The 16067-nt window shown below is 40.3% G+C and overlaps 1 protein-coding gene across 2 annotated transcripts in view; it reads left to right on the top strand.

The window, feature by feature from the left end:
- NDRG3 (NDRG family member 3) overlaps positions 1-16067 on the top strand; it is an 83335-nt gene that overhangs the window by 22689 nt on the left and 44579 nt on the right. Inside the window, exon 3 of one of the 2 annotated variants that reach the window (XM_065892814.1) lies at positions 11233-11268. The exons of the other annotated variant lie outside the window; for it this stretch is intronic. Coding sequence (XP_065748886.1) covers positions 11233-11268 — 36 coding nt within the window. The remainder of the gene's footprint in view (positions 1-11232; positions 11269-16067) is intronic. 2 annotated transcript variants of the gene reach the window in all.

Below are 16067 nucleotides of genomic sequence, written 5' to 3'. Positions count from 1 at the left end.
TGAAAATCTGACTGAAAGATGGGCTTGCCCCGTCAGTAAGTGGCCAAGCCAGGACTGAAACCCAAATCTTTACTACTCCACAACCTGAGGCCTTTCCACTGTGTTCACACTAGACATTTTGGCATCACCTCTGAGGCTTGCCCTCTCTTTAAGGAGAAGCCTAGAGGCACGTATTATTTCACTTCATCTTTCTGTGCGTTCTCCTCATAGACACTCTTAGCCAGAGACATCGCTGTGCCCTTCCAGGCTTCAGGGAGGGAAAGGAAGTCTAGACCCAACCTGTAATGCAGAAATTTGTCCTGAGCTGAGTATAAGGAAGCATTCTCAAAATAGCTTTAAGCGAGGCTTCTGTTAACTTTTCTCTTGTTGTTTGTTGGTACTTTTCCCATTTACTTTTAGTATGCCTGTGATTTTGTCGACGGCTCAGAATGGTGAAGAAGTGGGTCATCTTGCCATGCTTGTCTTGGCTCCAGTGATGAAAAGAGGCACCTGCCAGCACTTCTGTTTGTTATTTTGGAGGCAGATATCGCACAGGAATGTGAAATGATCTTTAAAAAAATAACATCTAACCATTTTCAGAGCGCTTGCACAAATACGATCTAATTTGAATCTCCTGACCTCTTGTGAAGTAGGTAGTTAAAGGTATTTTTAGCTGCATTTTACAGATGAGGCTCAGAGAGGTTATATGACTTGTCTAACGTTGGTGTCTAGTGAGGTGGTGAAGCCGGGGCTAGACCCCACAGCTGTTGACTTCAGCCTGGATCAGGGGGTCTACGGCTCTTCCCACCATATGCTGCCTCTTGTAGCTGGTTGTTCCAGCCTCTTCACCCAACAGACCTTGTACAAGCAGGAGAGCTGGCTGGTTTGTGCTTCATTTTCCCTGCCCTCCTCTACCTAATGTTAGTTCAGATACTGCCGAGCCTGTGAAAGCTGAAGACCAGGCTTGAGAAAATAAATAGTAGAACACAGTTGGCTTCAACAAAATTGAGGACCTATCAAGAAGGGGAATAAATACTTAGTGGGGGGAACAGAAACAAGTTATTTGCTTTGGTTGTTACAGTAGAAAGTGAGGTAAACCCTAAGGGAGGATATTATAAGAGGAAGCAGGGAGAACCCAGGGATGAGCATTTTTGTAACCTGCAGGACAACAGAGACAGGCCAAAGGATTTATGCCAATGTCTCTTTTAAAAAAACAACACAGGGCCTCCCTGGTAGCGCAGTGATTAAGAATCTGCCTGCCAGTGCAGGGGACACGGGTTCGAGCCCTGGTCCGGGAAGATCCCGCATGCTGTGGAGCAGCTAAGCCTGTGTGCTACAACTGCTGAGCCTGTGCTCTAGAGCCCGCAAGCCACAACTACTGAGCCCACATGCCGCAACTACTGAAGCCCGCGTGCCTAAAGCCTGTGCTCCAGAAAAAGAGAAGCCAGTGCAATGAGAAGCCCTTGCACTGCAACGAAGAGTAGCCCCAGCTCGCCGCAACTAGAGAAAGCTGCGCACAGCAACGAAGAACTAAGGCAGCCAAAAATAAATAAGTTAAATAAATAAATTAAAAACAAAAGCAAAAACCCCCCACAGATTTACTGACATTTTCATTAAAGAGTATTTGTGAAGTGCAGCATTGCTTGCACAATTCCCCATCTTTCTCCTTTCTACAATAATCCAAAAAGGATTATTGTCCTTTTTTAGTAGAAATGCCATATTTTATTCTCTTTGACTGTTTTTAATCAGCTTGTTTCTAAAACTTTTACTGTTGTAACAACTCCTCCTCACTTTAGTTCCGAGCTCATCAATTGCAGGTAACGCTTCCTCTTTGGTATTCATTTCTTGCTCAGATTATCTCTATTTTGAGATGCTCATAATCTCTTCCAAAATGATATTCATTGCATTTACTAAGTGCCAGAACTGGGAACAGAGTGGTGAATCAGACACAGCCCCCCACATCAAGTTCACAGAACAGGTAGATTTGCCCCAAATCTCTTCCTGTTGGTAGTTGGTTCTAAGGTCTTATGTATCTTGTCTTTCCATTATATTGTTGCTTTCTGTCTTTTGACAACTCTGTGCATTGATTAGATCTCATGTTGGGAAATTACATTTCTCTTCTCTCTAGCAGTTCCTTGTTTTTCAAACTTTCCTCCTTACCTTCCCCGCCTTATTTCATACTTCTCTTCATACACTGATGTATTCTCAGTTGCTTTTTGCTTGTTCTCCAGCCTTGAACTGAGAGAATTACCTGTTTTTAATTCACTTTCTTGAGCTGCTTCATTTACCTTCTGCATTTGGCACTGAGCCTCCACCAGGAAACATTCCCCTTAGTTGGCTTCTACCTTGACTGCAACTTGCAGTAATGACTTTTTTCCTTGAGTTATTCTTTTTTTTCCCCTTCCTCCACATTATTCTATTTAAAAATTTTTTTTCTTGAATCCCCTTCTGCTACTTAAGTCTGCTTAGTGCAAGAATCTCTCTGAACATGGATTTAGTGGTATATTCAAAATGTACAGAAAATAAAAACAAAGCACACAGAGCCTGAAACTTTTGGAAGTTTTGTTGGAGTGGAACCTTGTACCACAAATATAAGAGACAAATAAGTCCCCAGGGAGGTCTTTCTCCTTCCAGAATCTACCTAGTGAGTAGTATTGAATTTTTCTTTTTTTGGCCATGCTGCGTTGCATGCAGGATCTTAGTTCCCCGAGCCCCCCTGCAGTGTAAGTGCAGAGTCTTAACCACTGGACTGCCAGGGAAGTCCCCAGTAGTATTGAATTTTTAATGAGTTCAGAGAATTTGGCTTCAGTTGACCACGCTCAACTGAGGACCAGCTAATGAACGTGGTTCAGAAACTCTGGATCCACCAGAGGGCAGACAGCAGAAGCAAGAGGAACTACAATCCTGCAGCCTGTGGAACAAAAACCACATTCACAGAAAGGTAGACAAGATGAAAAGGCAGAGGGCTATGTACCAGATGAAGGAACAAGATAAAACCCCAGAAAAGCAACTAAATGAATGAAGATAGGCAATCTTCCAGAAAAAGAATTCAGAATAATAATAGTGAAGATGATCCAGGACCTTGGAAAAAGAATGGAGGCAAAGGTCGAGATGATGCAAGAAATGCTAAATAAAGACCTAGAAGAATTAAAGAACAAACAAACAGAGATGAACAATACAATAACTGAAATGAAAAATACACTAGAAGGAATCAATAGCAGCATAACTGAGGCAAAAGAACGGATAAGCAACCTGGAAGACAGAATGGTGGAATTCACTGCTGCAGAACATGATAAAGAAAAAAGAATGAAAAGAAATGAAGACAGCCTAAGAGACCTCTGGGACAACATTAAACTCAACAACATTTGCATTATAGGGGCCCCAGAGGAGAAGAGAGAGAGAAAGGACCCGAGAAAATATTTGAAGAGATTATAGTCGAAAACTTCCCTAACATGGGAAAGGAAACAGCCACCCAGGTCCAGGAAGCACAGAGAGTCCCATACAGGATAAACCCAAGGAGAAACACGCCAAGACACATAGTAATCAAACAGGCAAAAATTAAAGAAAAATTATTGAAAGCAGCAAGGGAAAAACGACAAATAACATTACAAGGGAACTCCCATAAGGTTAACAGCTGATTTCTCAGCAGAAACTCTGCAAGCCAGAAGGGAGTGCCATGATATACTTCAAGTGATGAAAGGGAAGAACCTACAACCAAGATTACTCTACCCGGCAAGGATCTCATTCAGATTCGATGGAGAAATCAAAAGCTTTACAGACAAGCAAAAGCTAAGAGAATTCAGCACCACCAAACCAGCTCTACAACAAATGCTAAAGGAACTTCCCTAAGTGGGAAACACAAGAGAAGAAAAGGACCTACAAAAACAAACCCAAAACAATTAAGAAAATGGTCATAGGAACATACATATCGATAATTACCTTAAATGTGAATGGATTAAATGCTCCAACCAAAAGACACAGGCTAGCTGAATGGATACAAACACAAGACCCATATATATGCTGTCTACAAGAGACCCACTTCAGACCTAGGGACACATGCAGACTGAAAGTGAGGGGATGGAAAAAGATATTCCATGCAAATGGAAATCAAAAGAAAGCTGGAGTAGCAATACTCATATGAGATAAAATGACTTTAAAATAAAGAATGTTACAAGAGACAAGGAAGGACACTACATATTGATCAAGGGATCAATCCAAGAAGAAGATATAACAATTATAAATATATATGCACTCAACATAGGAGCACCTCAATACGTAAGGCAACTGCTAACAGCTATAAAAGAGGAAATCGACAGAAACACAATAATAGTGGGGGACTATAACACCTCACTTACACCGATGGACAGATCATCCAAACAGAAAATTAATAAGGAAACACAAGCTTTAAATGACACAATAGACCAGGTAGATTTAATTGATATTTTTGGGACATTCTACCCAAAAACAGCAGATTACACTTTCTTCTCAAGTGCACAGGGAACATTCTCCAGGATAGATCACATCTTGGATCACAAATCAAGCCTCAGTAAACTTAAGAAAATTGAAATCATATCAAGCATCTTTTCTGACCACAATGCTATGAGATTAGAAATCAATTACAGGGAAAAGAATGTAAAAAAACACAAACACATGGAGGCTGAACAGTACGTTACTAAATAACCAAGAGATCACTGAAGAAATCAAAGAGGAAATCAAAAAATACCTAGAGACAAATGGCAATGAAAACATGACGATCCAAAACCTATGGGATGCAGCAAAAGCAGTTCTAAGAGGGACGTTTATAGCTGTACAAGCCTACCTCAAGAAACAAGAAGAATCTCAAATAAACAATCTAACCTTACACCTAAAGGAACTAGAGAACGAAGAACAAACAAAATCCAAAGTTAGCAGAAGGAAAGAAATCATAAAGATCAGAGCAGGAATAAATGAAATAGAAACAAAACAATAGCAAAGAACAATAAAGCTAAAAGCTGGTTTTTTGAGAAGGTAAACAAAATTGATAAACCATTAGCCAGACTCATCAAGAAGAAGAGGGAGAGGACTCAAATCAATAAAATTAGAAATGAAAAAGGAGAAGTTACAACAGACACTGCAGAAATACAAAGCATCCTAAGAGACTACTCCAAGCAACACTATGCCAATAAAATGGACAACCTGGAAGAAATGGACAAATTCTTAGAAAGGTATAACCTTCCAAGACTGAACCAGGAAGAAATAGAAAATGTGAACAGACCAATCACAAGTAATAAAATTGAAACTGTGATGAAAAATCTTCCAACAAACAAAAGTCCAGGACCCGATGGCTTCACAGGTGAATTCTATCAAACATTTAGAGAAGAGCTAACACCCATCCTTCTCAAACTCTTCCAAAAAACTGCAGAGGAAAGAAAACTCCCAAACTCATTCTATGAGGCCACCATCCCTCTGATACCAAAACCAGACAAAGATACTACAAAAAAAGAAAATTACAGACCAATATCACTGATGAATATAGATGCAAAAATCCTCAACAAAATACTAGCAAACAGAATCCAACAACACATTAAAAGGATCATACACCATGGTCAAGTGGGATTTATCCCAGGGATGCAAGGATTCTTCAATATATGTAAATCAATGTGATCAACCATATTAACAAACTGAAGAATAAAAACCATATGATCATCTCAATAGATGCAGAAAAAGCTTTTGACAAAATTCAACACCCATTTATGATAAGAACTCTCCAGAAAGTGGGCATAGAGGGAAGCTACCTCAACATAATAAAGGCCATATATGACAAACCCACAGCAAACATCATTCTCAATGGTGAAAAACTGAAAGCATTTCTTCTAAGATCAGGAACGAGACAAGGATGTCCACTCTCACCACTAGTATTCCACATAGCTTTGGAAATCCTAGCCACGGCAATCAGAGAAGAAAAAGAAATAAAAGGAATACAAATTGGAAAAGAAGAAGTAAAACTGTCACTGTTTGCAGAGGACATGATACTATACATAGAGAATCCTAAAGATGCCACCAGAAAACTACGAGAGCTCATCAATGAATTTGGTAAAGTTGCAGGATACAAAATTAATGCACAGAAATCTCTTGCATTCCATTACACTAATGATGCAAAATCTGAAGGAGAAATTAAGGAAACACTCCCATTTACCATTGCAATAAAAAGAATAAAATACCTAGGAATAAACCTACCTAGGTATGCAAAAGACTTGTATGCAGAAAACTATAAGACACTGATGAAAGAAATTAACAGATGGAGAGATATACCATGTTCTTGGATAGGAAGAATTAACATTGTGAAAATGACTATACTACCCAAAGCAATCTACAGATTCAGTGCAATCCGTATCTAATTACCACTGGCATTTTGTACAGAACTAGAACAAAAAATGTTAAAATTTGTATGGAGACAGTAAAGACCCTGAATAGCCAAAGCAGTCTTGAGGGAAGAAAACGGAGTAGGAGGAATCAGACTCCCTGACTTCAGACTATACTACAAAGCTACAGTCATCAAGACAATATGGTACTGGCACAAAAACAGAAACATAGATCAATGTAACAAGATAGAAAGCCCAGAGATAAACCCACGCACCTATGGTCAACTAACCTATGACAAAGGAGGCAAGGATATACAATGGAGAAAAGACAGTCTCTTCAATAAGTGGTGCTGGGAAAACTGGACAGCTACATGTCAAAGAATGAAATTAGAACACTCCCTAACACCATAGACAAAAATAAACTCAAAATGGATTAGAGACCTAAATGTAAGACTAGGCACTATAAAACTCTTAGAGGAAAACACAGGAAGAATATTCTTTGACATAAATCACAGCAAGATCTTTTTTGATCCACCTCCTAGAGTAATGGAAATAAAAACAAAAATAAGCAAAAGGGATCTAATGAAACTTAAAAGCTTTTGCACAGCAAAGGAAACCATAAACAAGGCGTAAAGACAACCCTCAGAATAGGAGAAAATATTTGCAAACAAATCAACGGACAAAGGGTTAATCTCCAAAATATATAAACAGCTCATGCAGCTCAATATTAAAAAAACAAACAACCCAATCCAAAAATGGGCAGAAGACCTAAATAGACATTTCTCTAAAGAAGACATACAGATGGCCAAGAAGCACATGAAAAGCTGCTCAACATCACTAATTATTAGAGAAATGCAAATCAAAACTACGATGAGGTAGCACCTCACACCAGTCAGAATGGGCATCATCAGAAAATCCACAAACAACAAATGCTGGAGAGGGTGTGGAGAAGAGGGAACCCTCTTGCACTGTTGGTGGGAATATAAATTGATACAGCCACTATGGAGAACAGTATGGAAGTTCCTTAAAGAACTAATAATAGAATTACCATATGACCCAGCAATCCCACTACTGGGCATATATCCAGCGAAAACCATAATTCAAAAAGACACATGCACCCCCATGTTCATTGCAGCACTATTTACAATACCCAGATCATGGAAGCAACCTAAATGCCCATCGACAGATGAATGGATAAAGAAGATTTGGTCCATATATACAATTGAATATTACTCAGCCATTAAAAGGAACCAAAGTGGGTCATTTGTAGAGACGTGGATGAATCTAGAGACTGTCATATAGAGTGAACTAAGTCAGAAAGAGAAAAACAAATATTGTGTATTAACACATATATGTGGAACCTAGAAAATGGTACAGATGAATCGGTTTGCAGAGCAGAAATTGAGGCACAGAAGTAGAGAAAAAACATATGGACACCAAGAGGGGAAAGCGGCGGGGTTGAGGTGGTGGTGTGATGAATGGGCGATTGGGATTGACATGTATACGCTGATGGGTATAAAATGGATAACTAATAAGAACCTGCTGTATAAAAAAATTAATTAATTAAAAAAGATAGAAGAAAAAGAAACTCTGGATGCCAAACACTGTCAGACTGACCCAGTCATATCCTTTCTCCAGGATGATCAATCACTCATGAAGCCTGAAGCCATTCTCCAAGAGGATCTGGCATCCCTTTGAGGAAAAAAAAAAAAAAAAAGCCAAGCAAACAAGTGTTATATAGTCTTCCTCTGATTATTAGTACCTTTTCTTTGGGAGTCAAGCTGTGTACAGCTGTGTACATTGCATAAGGAACGTGGGATTTTTTTTTATTTATTATTTTATTTATTTATTTTGGCTGTGTTGGGTCTTCGTTGCTGCGAGCGGGCTTTTTCTAGTTGCAGCGAGTGGGCTTCTCATTGCAGTGGCTTCTCTTGTTGCGGAGCACGGGCCCTAGGCGCGGGCTTCAGTACTTGTGGCTCGCAGGTTCTAGAGCACAGGCTCAGTAGTTGCAGCACACGGGCTTAGTTGCTCCGCGGCATGTGGGATCTTCCTGGACCAGGGCTCGAACCCGTGTCCCCTGCGTTGGCAGGCAGATTCTTAACCACTGCACCACCAGGGAAGCCCGTGGAATTGTTTTTTTGCTTGGTTCTCAACAGAGAAAAGATCACTTTGGTTTTTGGAGAGAATTGCATCTTTCTGCTTTTGGCATTTCCCTTTGCGCTCTTCTCAGGCTTCAGGGCCTCACAAAATGCTTCATGACTATGATCACATGATAGTGAGTTAGGGAATTCATGCATACAGGGACAGCTGCTTCTCAAATTGCTCATCAGAATTTGTGTTTCTGTGTTCCAGGACCAAGATTTTAGTTCAGACTAGAGCGATTTCCCCTAATCTTTCTAAATAATCTGTAAAGGAACCTCTGGGAGCCCAGTAGGATTGAAGCTCTAATATGGTCTGTTTTGACATGATTATAAATTATTCCTCAAAAGATTAAATGAATCTTTAAGTTGTATATTACAAAATACTAAGTTACAAACTTTTTTTTTTTTTGGCCACGCCATACGGCATGCGGAATCTTAGTTCCCTGACCAGGGATTGAACCTGTACCCTCTGCATTGGGAGTGTGGAGTCTTAACCACTGGACTGTCAGGGAAGTCCCGGCAAACATATTTTTTGTGCCATACCAAATCCTTTTTTTCTAAGTTTTTAATTACAAAAGGTAAGTTATATGCTCATTGTAGAAAAGTATAAAAAAAATTGTAATCACCTATAATCTGTCTATTTAGAAACAGCTGCTATTGTTAGTGTTTTGGTATTTTTCTTCTAGTCTTTTTTAGTGCGTATTTTAATGTAGATGAGGTCAAACTTTGAAGACCATTCTGTAGCCTACTTTATTATCATTTAATAACCGTATCATGTCTTAAACTGGAATGCAGTGGAATTTTTTGTTGTTTTCGACCCAAAGTCTTAACAGAAATATTTCAGCATTTAATTTCGTTATATTGGCTTATTCATTTTATAAATATATATTAACTTATACCCGGCCCTGTGCTGTATGTGGTGGAAGATGCAAGTTGAATCAGGGATCAGGGGCTCACTGGCTGGTCATTTATATCCTACTACAATGATCTACCCTAGTCCCTGAGAGGGCCCTTCCTCCTGCTTCTCATCGTCTAACTAGATGTTAAACACAATGACTTCTCTGAAGGAGTTCTCAGGAATTGTATGGGGCTAGTGGGGAGCTAGGGAACTCTGTGATCCTTTTTACCAAGGGCGGCATTCCTTGGAAATGTGCTACCCAGTCCCATCTACGTGGCATCTTAGTTGTCTTTCCACGCTGTGACTGCATCAGACTTTACTTTGTGAACTTGGCTTCATGCCAGGACTAATACCTCAGACCGGCTGCCTCCACCACTCTGTGTCCTCTGTGTCATCTGCAGTCTCTCTGTGATTGGTAATCTGTTGTGACTTTACTGCCACCTTTGCAGAAATAAGGTGGTAGGATACAGAACTGTTTCTAAGAGGATCTTCTCGAAGGGGGATGGGATTGCTTAGTACTCCCTTGGCATCAGATTTCTTGATCTTCTCCAGAGGGGCAGCTTTGGGGAAGGTGCTGATAATTATTATAGCTCCACACCTTCTGGAAGCTGTTGTAGACAGATATAACACAGTTTCTAACTAACGAGAGGGTTTTTTTTTCTGGGCAGGAGCTTTTACTTTATGAAAAATCAAGTCAGAAGGTTTTCTTTTCCTCCCAAACACATCACTCATTACCCTTTTTATACTCTTATGTCATACTCTTGCAACTCTGGTATCTGAAATGCTACAAAAATGCCTCTGAGTCATTGCCATTGATTTTTTTTTTTTTGCCAATCAAACATTACGGTGATACAGCCTCTTTTTAGAAGCTTCGTGAATTCTCCTTGCATGTTTTGACTGTGTTTTACTTTTTAAACGATTCAATGATTTGTCCTTTTTCCTATTAGCAGTTTCCTGGGATATACCAGTATATTAGGAACCCTGTTTTATCATTCTTTCCCTCCTTCAATGACACCGCCTTTCTTCCTTGTTAAATTTTAGATCTTCCATTTCTGATCCACCTATATCTTTGTTCTCTTCTTTTTTTTTTTATTAAAGACACTTTTTCAATTTATTTTGGCTGTGTTGGGTTTTCATTGCTGGGCGCGGGCTTTCTCTAGTTGAGGAGAGCGGGGCTACTCTTCGTTGCAGTGCGCAGGCTTCTAATTGCGGTGGCTTCTCTTGTGGAACACGGGCTCTAGGCACGCAGGCTTCAGTAGTTGTGGCTCGCAGGCTCTAGAGTGCAGGCTCAGTAGTGGTGGCGCACAGGCTTAGTTGCTCCACGGCATGTGGGATCTTCCTGGACCAGCGCTCGAACCCATGTCCCCTGCATTGGCAGGCAGATTCTCAACCACTGTGCCACCAGGGAAGTCCCTGTTCTCTTCTTAATCCTTTCTTTGCTTCCTTGTCCCGGGCACTCTGGCTCCTGCCTTCCTTTGCATGTCTCAGGGTTGGCCTCTAGCTCCTTTCCTCCCAGGTACCTCCCGTGTGGGTTGTGAATGTGCTCTGACTCTGATCCATGTTTTACGCGCTCTCACTGCTCTCCTTAGGTAGGGAGACAAGAAGTTACAGGCTTTACTGGGAAACCAGGCTCCTTTCCTTCATCTTCACAGGAAGGCTGCCAAAGTGTAACCGCACCTCTAAAGGCTCACCTTTTACTAACACACGTTGGGAACCCACCCAGCCTCCTCTGAAGCCCATTGATGAGAACCATTTTAGTTTTATGGCAACCAAGAGGCTGCACATGCACTGCTTTCACTGTGAACTGAATTTGCTGTGCCTTTGGGGAAGCCACACGGGGAAACTGACTGTGTTTTCTGCCTTCTGTTGACAGAATGGTACACGAAACTTCCAGGACTTTGACTGTCAGGTAAGGACGGTACAAACACCAAGGAGGGCTGTGTGCAGGATCTCTACAGTGCTTCCCTCCCTGTGCTGGTGGTGTTATATAGAGGTGGATCTCTCTTCGTAGCTAATCATGACGCCTTCATGTTCTTTTGGTCATTGGATCAAGTTTATTTAAAGTGATTTGCTGTTGTGTTCAAAAATTGCCTGCCAGGTACCTGTTCTGTGGTTGTAGGTTATTGGGTGGAGCTTTCTCTTTGCAATTAAGATCTCCTTTCCTCAAATGTTATTGGAAACCCTACTTACAGGTATCAAATGGTTGTCACCTCACTGCAGAGAAGGCAGGGGAGGGGTATTTTGAGGGGAGACTTAAGCAACAACAAAATCTTTTCCTAAAAGAAAAAGACACATTAAGTGTTATTAATATAAAATGCAGATATCTCTTGGCTTTATCTTCGGAAACGCAAAATTCAACCTGGCTCATTAGTATTTTCCTAAATGATATTGTTCGTCTTAGTCTGCTTTTGCCTATAGCTCTATTGCCAATTTGAAAATCAATAAAGTGAACCAGCAACCCTCCCTCCATCTTCCTACTTTATCTGTTGCCTGGCCCTGAAAGAAATGGGAGGAAGGAGTATGGAAATGGGAACCTTATAAGCCCGTGCAGCCTGACTCCTACTTTTGGGGTAGATGTCATAAGAGTGGCTATCAGAGGCAACATGAAGTAGACTCAGAGGGTACTAGGCAGGAAAGGAAGGTGCAGGGAAGCCAACTTCCTCGTGTCCAGGATTCACCCAACTTGTATACCCACAGGCGGATAGTTATTTTCAGATATATTAAGTTATGTTAAGTACAGTGGAATCTCTCCATATAGCATTAGAATCAAAAGGAAGAACTAATATCTGTCTCATAGGCAAACCAGTTATATCATACTAATTTATTGGGTACCTACTGTAGATACTAAACATACATCATCTCTAGTGCTTGGAACAATATCATTAGGTGGTTTTTATTAGAGATGAGGAAATTGAGAATCGCATTTCATAACTTGCCATTGGGTGGAATTGGAGTTGAAAAACCCCCTTTGTCCTGAATCCATTGTCCATTCTTTCTCAGTTGGGAATGTCCAGAGCTGAGATGTGGCAAGGAGTTGAGTTGTGTGTAAAGCTGAGGCTCCTTGGCAGGACAAATGAGACTGAGACTCACTTTAGAAGGGGCAGGCTCCTTGTTACAGACTTTTTAATCCCAGTGCCAAACACCTCTTGGTGTGACTATTTGGTATACTTACATATACAACATAATCAGCCAAGTGCTGTTAGGGTATCATTTGCTATAGACCCTTACTCAGAAACAAGAAGTCGGGCTTCCCTGGTGGCGCAGTGGTTGAGAGTCCGCCTGCCGATACAGGGGACATGGGTTCGTGCCCCAGTCAGGGAAGATCCCACATGCCGCGGAGCGGCTGGGCCCGTGAGCCATGGCCGCTGAGCCTGCGCGTCCGGAGCCTGTGTGTCCGGAGCCTGTGCTCTGCAACAGGAGAGGCCACAACAGTGAGAGGCCTGCCAGTTTAACTTGATTGCTGTTAATATTTGAAATAATTTACCTAGAAGGAGATCATTTGAGAGAGGATGACAGTAAAATTCAAGGTGAGGAATTCCAGAAGTAGTGTATATATTCCTACCTAAAAGTGTGGAAGCATTTATTTTCATCAAATTGAGCACCCCCCTTCCAAAAAATGGAATATTAAAAAATTATGTGCTTATTGCAAAATAGATAAGAAAATACCAAAAAGCAAAAAAATATAAATCACTTGTTATTTCACCAGTCAGTGTTAATATTTTGGTATATATACTTCAGGAATTTTTTTTCACACATAAACATACTTAGATATAAATGAAATTGAGTTTTAGAGATATAATTATCAATCACTTTTTAATATAAGGGCTTGAAAATAGTCTGGCAAAAATTCTTGATGTTTTGAGTGAAGCTCTAATATATTAACATGTTCTGGCCTCATCAAATATAACTTCTAGTTCAGTTCTGATACAAATAGAACGATGGCAAATGTTTGCCACTGTCACATGTCTGTTACTGGTTATGAATGTGTAGGTTCTCTGTGTTCTAAAGAAGAAAATATCATAGGCCCTTCTTTTTTCCTCTCAACACTCATGAATGCCCTTCATTCTCATCTGTCTCTTTGTTAAAGGTTTATGTGGTGTTCTGGAGACTGGGGGCATCTGGGTCAGGAATCTAGCGACAGGTGATAGAAGGCCTAGGAAGTAGGAACTGTGCCGTGAGACATCTAGAGTGGCCCAGTTGGCCCGAAGGCTTCCCGGAGACCACTGGACATTCTTAGGAGACAAAGCAGAACAAATTTAAAGCCGCCCACTGGCATTGTCACTTAATGGAAAGGCATTCAGCCTTGACGTTGGTGTTGTTCATTAGCATAAACGTGGCACGGGGCTAACTGAGGCCAGTTAATCTGGGCTTCCTTCTGGTCTCTGTCTTGCCTCAGAGAAATCTTTAAGGAATCTTGGATGATATTCCAGGAAGTTATCTTAACATCACAACTTATGATGTTGTGAGAGGTCGTAACTTCAGTCTGAACTGCCTTTTCCCCCTCTGTTTCCTTTACTAATCACCTACATGCTTTTTTTTCCCCCCCAATAATTGAAAATATACTTAAAATTGTATCTCTTGGTTCTTTGATTGTCATAGTGACTTCATTGCTATATAGCTCCCCTGAGGCCAAAAGCAGTTATATTGGGATATAAGAGTAATGAGGGGAGGGGTGCTTAGAGGTGACATGCTTAGAATTGCTGTAAAAGGAGAAAACCTATTGTCAGTTGAAACAGTGCATCAGCAGGCTTATTGTCCATTTATCTACTTCAGTGCTGCTTAATTTTCTTCTACTTATGAGATTGTTTAAAAATTTGGAATTAGAGCTGAGACAAATGCTATATAGCTTCTTTGTGTTTGTGATATATTGCTTTAAAAAATAATTATACCTGGGGATTAAGAGGTACAAACTACTATATATAGATAAATGTTACAAGGATATATTGTACAGCATAGGAAATATAGCCAATATTTTATAAAAACTTTATTTATTTTTTGTGGTACGCGGGCCTCTCACTGTTGTGGCCTCTCCTGTTGCGGAGCACAGGTTCCGGACGCGCAGGCTCAGTGGCCATGGCTCACGGGCCCAGCCGCTCCGCGGCATGTGGGATCTTCCCGGACCGGGGCACGAACCCGTGTCCCCTGCATCGGCAGGCAGACTCTCAACCACTGCGCCACCAGGGAAGCCCTATACAAACTTTAAATGAAATATAATCCTTAAAACTTTTGGATCACTGTGTTGTACACCTGAAACTAATATAATAGTGTAAATCAACGGTACCTCAACTTTAAAAAAAAAGATGGATTAATAAGGCGGTTAGAGGGATGGATAGATGCATGATAGTTAAGTATAGTAAAATGTTAATGGTAGAGTTCAGGTGGTGGGTGTACAGATGTTCACTATAAGGTATTTCAACTTAGGCATATGGTTGAACGTTTTCTTGATAAAATACTGCGGGGGGGACCAATGTTTACTTTTGTTAAAAAGTACACAAAACTGCTTTTAATTTTCACACAGCTCTCTCCATGGGCATTTCCAGTACTTCTCCACATGCACACACACTTATGAACTTGTGATCACTATGTTTGTATAAATATCATCATTGTTATTTCTCACATGTTTCTAAAACTTCACATGTATTTAATGTGTGTATATCACATGAGTAAATATGTTAAAAGATAACACTTGTGTATAATCAAATTTAGAAAATGCAGAAAAGTATGAAAATAAAGGTTTCCTATAATCCTGTTCCCTAGGGATAACCGTATTTTTTTTCTTTCCAGTTTTTACTTTTATATTCTGGTTATCAAAAGAGTACATGCTCATAGTTGAATATTTGGAGAGCACAGAAAATTATAAAGTAGCTAGAGAAAAGCTCACAGTCCTAACAACCTAGGGGCAACCATGTTAACGTGTTCAGTGTTGAGATGTATGTCTGTGTGTATTATTTATTTATATTATTTATATTATTTATTTATTTTTATTTTGGCTGTGCTGGGACTTAGTTGTCGCACGAGGGATTTTTTTTTTTTTTTTTTTTTTTTTTTGCGTCAGGCAGGCTTTTTGGTTGTGGCATGCAGACTCTTAGTTGCGGCATGCAGGCGGAATCTAGTTCCCCGACCAGGGATCGAACCCAGGCCCCCTGCACTGGAAGCGTGGAGTCTTACCCACTGGACCACCAGGGAAGTCCCTGTATTTTATTTTCTAAAATATAATTTTTAAAGTTTATATAATTGGTCACCCTGCATGTACAATTATGTATCTTCTTTTCCGACTTAATATTAGAACACAATCTCATTTACATGTCATTTTAAAACTTGCATAAAAATAATCTCTAATGGGGAATTCCCTGGCGGTCCAGTGGTTAGGACTTGGTGCTTTAACTGCCAAGGCCCGGGTTCAGTCCCTGGTCAGGGAACTAAGATCCTGCAAGCCACGTGGCACAGCCAAAAAAAAAAAAAATCTCTAATGGCTGCCTGTTATTTCATCATATGGCTATCCCATGACTTAACTATTCCATTATTTTTGGAAATTAGATTGCTTATAATATGTTCAGTTCGCCGAACATTTCTGTGCATAAATTATACGTACACGTTGGATTATTTCCTTAGATGGATTCTTGGAATGAACACACTTAAGGCTCTTGGCATATCTTGTCAAACTGCCTTCCACTTCCACCAGAGGGGTACTCGAAATATTAATGGAAA

Source organism: Phocoena phocoena, chromosome 15 (genome assembly GCF_963924675.1).
Source record: "Phocoena phocoena chromosome 15, mPhoPho1.1, whole genome shotgun sequence".
Taxonomy (NCBI): domain Eukaryota; kingdom Metazoa; phylum Chordata; class Mammalia; order Artiodactyla; family Phocoenidae; genus Phocoena; species Phocoena phocoena.
Note: the sequence above shows the minus strand (reverse complement) of the source record. Positions and strands in the feature narration are given on the sequence as shown.